Raw genomic sequence first — 6165 nt, forward strand, 5'->3', positions numbered from 1 at the left:
GCTCCTTTGATGCTGCTTGGCCTGCTGTGTTCCTCCAGCTCTACACCTTGTTATCTGAGATTCTCCAGCATCGGCAGTTCCTACTATCTCAGAATGGTTAGGCGTTGTTGTTTTTGACTAGTACAGGTGCAATGGGCTGAAGGGTATTTTTTCCTGTCCTGTGGATTTCTATGACGATGACTCATGCACACAAGTTGACTCTGTCACACAAGGTATTCAGAAGCTTTAACAATGAATACCTGGATTAAAGTGTTGGTGCAGTCCTGAGATTAAACACTCAAAGCATCCTGACTGCTGAGGAAGGACGGGAATGATCAACGTTTTCCTTTTGCAGTTATACAACAACTATTTCAAAACAGTATTACAATAGCCTAATCAGCAACCTGTAAACCACCAAGAGATCATTCTACAAGCCATCAAAAGGACAATCCACAAACCACCAAGAGGTCAGTTTACAAACTATGGAGAGTTCAGTTTACAAACCAAGAGGTCAGTTTACAAACTACTGAGAGGTTAGTTTAAAAACCACTGAGAGGTTGGCTTACAAACTACCGAGAGGTCAGCTTACAAACCACCGAGAGGTCAGTTTACAAAATCACCAAGAGGTCAGTTTGCAAACTACTGAGAGGTCAGTTTACAAACTAGAGAGGTCAGTTTACAAACTATGGAGAGGTCAGTTTACAAACCACTGAGAGGTCAGCTTACAAGCTACGGAGAGGTCAGTTTACAAACTACTGAGAGGTCAGTTTACAAACCACCAAGAGGTCAGTTTACAAACTACTGAGAGGTCAGTTCACAAATGACAGAGAGGTCAGTTTACAAATCACCAAGAGGTCAGTTTATAAACCATCATAAGGTCAATCTGCAAACCACCAAGCATAGGAAGGAAAACTCGTACTTTAAAAAGCATTGGCATTTCAAGATGAAAAATGTCAAAGGTCAATTAATCTCAAACCTGACCATCCTGGTAATCACATGATACAATGACAATGGAGTCGTTGACTAAGTGATCTCTCAACTATTTTATAAAGGACCCAGATATGACACCAGGAATGCCTTGTTCCCCCATGCATGATAAATGCCCCACATGCCATTCTTCCATTTACCCTGGTACAGTATCCCAAACTATTCATTTTAGAAAGAAGAATCTCACCTCCTGGGACCTCCTCCATGAAGATTTTGATATATCCATCCTGACTAACTGATCCCAAATACTGGACAATATTCCGGTGTTTCAAGTGCTTATGGAGAGCGATTTCTTCATGAAGAGGCTGTGAGTACCTGTAGGGGGGGAGCAGAAGTGGAATTACTGGGAGTAAGAGGCAAAAGACACATTTATTGTCTATCCCCAATCCCCTGGAGCAAACGATGGTGAATTATCTGCAACTGGGTGGCTTGCTCAGCCATTTCTGAGGAGTTAAGAGTCAACCACATTAGCCGGTGGTCTGGAATCACATGGATACCAAACCAGATCAGAATGGCAGATATCCTTCCCTGCAGAATATGGGTGAATTAGATGTGCTTTTATAATAATCTGGTATTCGCAACACTGGTTATCTTGTTCCAGATTGTTGCTGAGTAAAAGACATCAGCCCACTTTCTCATGGAGAATAAAACTTTTGGTCTCCTTAACACTGGTACTGTTGCAAACTGTCCCGGCGAGTGCAAGATGGAAAGCTTTGACAAGATTAGTCTCTTTTCAGCAACACTTAAGTTCTGTATGACCCAATGATTATTAGTATCAAAGATTATCTAACTTAATTGATATTTCTTCTGTTGAGACTTGAACTCATAAACTCAAGAATATGTGTCTCAGCCTCTGGGTCACTAGCCCAGTAACATCACCACTGTGCTACTGCCCCTTTCCTCCCCCAGTCTTCACGCTAAACAGTCCGTATAGTATATCAGATGAAAGGCACACTGTACAGATTATGTAGGGACCAGCAGGTATATTTGGAGGTCCGTCTACGGGCCTGCCCACAGCGAGAGCATTCAGGTCACAGTTCAACAGGTTGTTAATTTCCTGTTGATCCTTCCAACACTGCCACACTATCCTCTAATCAATGTGAAACTATAAAATAGACAAAACAAACCATCATCTTCTAAAGGGTGATTAAGGATGGACAGCAAATGCTAGCCTGGTCAATGATGCTCAGCTTCCACTAAAGAATTTACAAAAACAAAAAAGACTTTCGAGGTTTTGCATTATCAAAACTAAACTTCATTCTGTAAAGTTAGAAAAATAAAACTTTCTACAAGATCTCTACAATTTATATTCGAACATCCAGAGTTAATGTGAGATAACAAGGTGTAGAGCTGGATGAACACAGCAGGCCGAGCAGCACCAGAGGAGCAGGAAAACTGACATTTTGGGTCTAGACCCTTCTTCAGAAATGGGGGAGGGGAAGGGGGTTCTGAAATAAATAGGGAGAGAGGGGGAGGCAGATGGAAGATGGATAAAGGAGAAGATAGGTGGAGAGGAGACAGACAGGTCAAAGAGGCGGGGATGGAGCCAGTAAAGGTGAGTGTAGGTGGGGAGGTAGGGAGGAGATAGGTCAGTCCAGGGAGGACGGACAGGTCAAGGGGGCGGGATGATGTTAGTAGGTAGGAGATGGGGGTGGGGCTTGAGGTGGGAGGAGGGGATAGGTGGGAGGAAGGACAGGTTAGGGAGGCGGGGATGAGCTGGGCTGGTTTTGGGATGCGGTATGGGGAGGGGAGATTTTGAAGCTTGTGAAGTCCACATTGATACCATTAATGTGAAGTAGAATGTGGGTAATAAAACTGTGGTAAAAAAATCCACAGAGCACATCAATGAGCAAATGGGGGCTCCCATGACAGTTTCTCAACACTAGCCTCATCCACACTGCAAACCTTAGTGACACTGACACTCAAATATCATTAAAACTTTACAAGGGATTACTATTATTCTCTTCCAAAGTCATATATTTGGAATTCCTCAAAGCCTCTTTGTCACAGGCTGTCTCATGTTCACATTTTCGTAGTTTTCTCTGTCCCAATAGGGTCTGTGCTGCCCTGCATACTGGAAATAGCACCTACTCACAGCTCCAATTCCAAATGTCCACAGACAGCTAGTTTCTCCAATCCAGTACCACCCCCCTAGGTTTTTCTGAGCGCTAATCTTGCTCAGCTGCACCATGTAAATTCTTCTTGTGGGTTCCTTTCAGCCCACTCTCACTCATCTCCATCCACATGGATAAGGAAAACCACCAATTCTATTGGGACAACACCAGCATCCTGGGACAGGCGAAGCAGAGACAAGCATGGGAATTCCTAGAAGTCTGGTTCTCCACTAAGAAAGCCATCAATAAACACATAGAGCTAGACCCCATATACACTCCACTGTGAAGGAAAACCGGAAGCGAGGTAACCCAGAACAACGGACTCCAGAGTTTAAATGACAGGCAGGAAAACACAATGGCGCTTCATCGGAGGCTGCACTGATGATATTACCCAGCAGGTTAATGAAACGTCTGCGGAACAACAAACCAGCTCGGCGAGCCAACCAACCTCAAAAAGCCCACTCTGCTTACTATTAGTGGCTAACTGCTTTCTTCTGAGCACTCCCAGCCCAATACTTAGCTGTGTGTAGTGGTTCCCAGAATCAGCGGCTTTCAGGAGCCTTTTCAGCAGTACAGGAAACAGCAGCATGGAGTTTCTTCCTTTGCCCCTCAAACTCTTACTGCAGCGATTGTAACAGATCAGCCAGGTAGACCTCATAGAATGTGAGTTCCCTGATTGGACCAGGTTAACAGCCCCAATCAGGAAGCCCTGGCTGACAGATATAAACAGGAGTGTCAGGGGTTCTGTTCACTCTGAGAGCTGGCTCTGAGGAAGCTGGACCAGTGTTAAGGACTCTCCGCGTATAAATAAAGGGGGACTTGGTGACGGGATACTGGCCTCTGTCGAGTTCTTTCACTAACTGTCTGCAAACACTAAATGACGGCAACCCTTGAGCTGCCCTTCAATGACCCTTGGATTCTTGAAATCTTCATAACAAGCTCTGCTTCTACGGTTCGGGAAAATCAAATGTAACTAATCTTGGAATACCAAGTTTCCTAAATGTTACCATTTTCACAGATTGCTGGTTTGCAAAGTGCAAATGGATTTCATACACCACATTATTTTTAATATCTACAAATCTACCAGCCTTGTTCTGGAATGTATTCAATGACTCTGCCCCCATCAATCCTTTATTTTCGACTGTCAAAATTTGCCTGAAGGCACCCTGACAAGCAATTTGAGATGTATTTTTATATTAAAAGCGCTACATAAATGCAAGTAGAGTGTGTGGTGTTAAAAATGGTTGACCACCCATGTCGCAGTCAGTAGCTCTATTTGTTACCTGTTGTCCCTTTCTGGAATCTCTTTGATGGCGATGCGGACTTGATTGTTCATGTCCCGTCCTGCGTACACAATCCCATAAGTTCCCTTCCCCAGAATCAGCCTTTCTCCGTTCTCGGTGTATTCGTACTTATACTGCACAGAAAGGAAGAAAGACATGCTATCACGCAGCAGAATACGGAGACACTCAGTTAAAATTGAGATGCAAAGGGATTTCTTCAGCCAGAGGGCAGTGAATGTCTGGAATTCTCTATTCCAGAGAGACCTTAGGGCTAAAGGGATCGAATAGGATTGGGAACAGCACGGTCAGCCATGATTGTTTGAATGGCCAAATGGCCTACTCCTGCTCCAACGTTTCTGTGTTTTCGAGGTCATCGAGGCTAGATCACTGCAAGAGGAAGTTGATAGATTCTTGAAATATCAAGCAGTTAAGGCTATGAGGAGCTAACATAAAAAGGGGATTGAGGCCTGGATATCAGTCCATAAGAAATAGGAACAGAAGGAGGCCGTTTGGCCCTTCAAACCTGGTCTACCATTCAATAGGATCATGGCTGTTCTGACATTCCTCACGTCAAGTTTCCTGCCATTTCCTGTAACCTTTGACCCCCCAACAGATCAAGAATGTAACTATCTCGGCCTTAAATATACACAAGAACTCTGCCCCGACAGCTTTCTGTGGCAAGGAGTTCCAAAGACTCTCAGGCCACTGATAGAAGAAATTCCTCCTCAGCTCAGTTGTAAATTGGGCAGATAACCATGATTTTATAAAATGGCAGGGCAGACTGGAGGGGCCTATTCCTGCTCTTGTTATGTTTTTCTTGGTTTATCTTCAAATTTATCTCTTTCTTTCTCTCTGAAGGACCTGAACTGTGTCGGGAGGTGAGGCCGGTTAGGTAAATGTTTGAGGGGTAAGGCAGCTCATCAGCAGCAATGACCCCACCTCGAAAAATCCCCCCTCCTGCCCCAGGAACCCAGATAATAGCATAGGTTACTCCCCATGAAGATCTCTGAGCTCAGTTCTCATGTGGCAATACCTCACATAATCACTTGGACAATGAATATTGGTGGGATATTGTATCATGCCTCTTTCTCCTTAAGGAGAAAACAGTGCCAATGGCACTGAATTGGTGATCTCATCGACATGGGTTCACATTCCACCAGGGCTGCTAGTGGAATTTAAATTCAAGCAATTAAGTAAAAGTAAACCTGCAATGAAAGCTAGACTTAGTTTCAAACAATCATTGGCGTCAAAATCCACCTGGTTCAATAATGTCCTTCACAGAAGAAAATCTGCCATCCTTACCTGGGCTAGGCCTACATGTAAGCCTTAATTACCCTCAAAGGGCAATTAGGAATGAACAGCAAATGATGGTATCGCCAGTGAACCCTTCACATCACGAAAGAGCAGATTTACCAGTTTCAAAACAACTTTAAAATCTGTCTCTTCAACAAAGCTGTTGGCTGTCTGTCTTGCTAACCTTTCATGTGGATCATTGTCAAATTTTGTTTGAGAAGTGGAAGGTCCTTGGGGCTATTCATTTTATCCAGAGGGCTATCTAAATGAATGCTGCTTGTTGTTGAAGTGTTGCTCTCATATCGGAATGGTCAGGTACTGGAATTGATATGGATTGCTTTGGCAGCAAGGTACGCAAGTCCTGACAACACAGGCGTCTCCGTTCACAATGTGTTAAGTAATGAAGGACTTTACTTGGTCACTCAAGATATTACTCACCTCCAATAGCTCCTCCCTCACTCTCAGCGCATCATCTGCATTCAACTGGGATTCCTCAGTGAAAGAATTCA

The 6165-nt window shown here is 43.9% G+C and overlaps 1 protein-coding gene across 1 annotated transcript in view; it reads right to left on the minus strand.

Annotated features, from left to right (window-relative positions):
- Positions 1-6165, minus strand: part of LOC109928097 (mitogen-activated protein kinase kinase kinase 5-like) — a 151241-nt gene that overhangs the window by 53167 nt on the left and 91909 nt on the right. The window contains exons 15-17 of the mRNA XM_048612962.1: positions 6095-6165; positions 4364-4497; positions 983-1281 (exon numbers count right to left, since the gene is read on the minus strand). Of these exons, the coding sequence (XP_048468919.1) occupies positions 983-1281; positions 4364-4497; positions 6095-6165 (504 nt within the window). The remainder of the gene's footprint in view (positions 1-982; positions 1282-4363; positions 4498-6094) is intronic.

The sequence above is a fragment of the Rhincodon typus genome, chromosome 27 (assembly GCF_021869965.1).
Source record: "Rhincodon typus isolate 14 chromosome 27, sRhiTyp1.1, whole genome shotgun sequence".
Lineage (NCBI taxonomy): Eukaryota > Metazoa > Chordata > Chondrichthyes > Orectolobiformes > Rhincodontidae > Rhincodon > Rhincodon typus.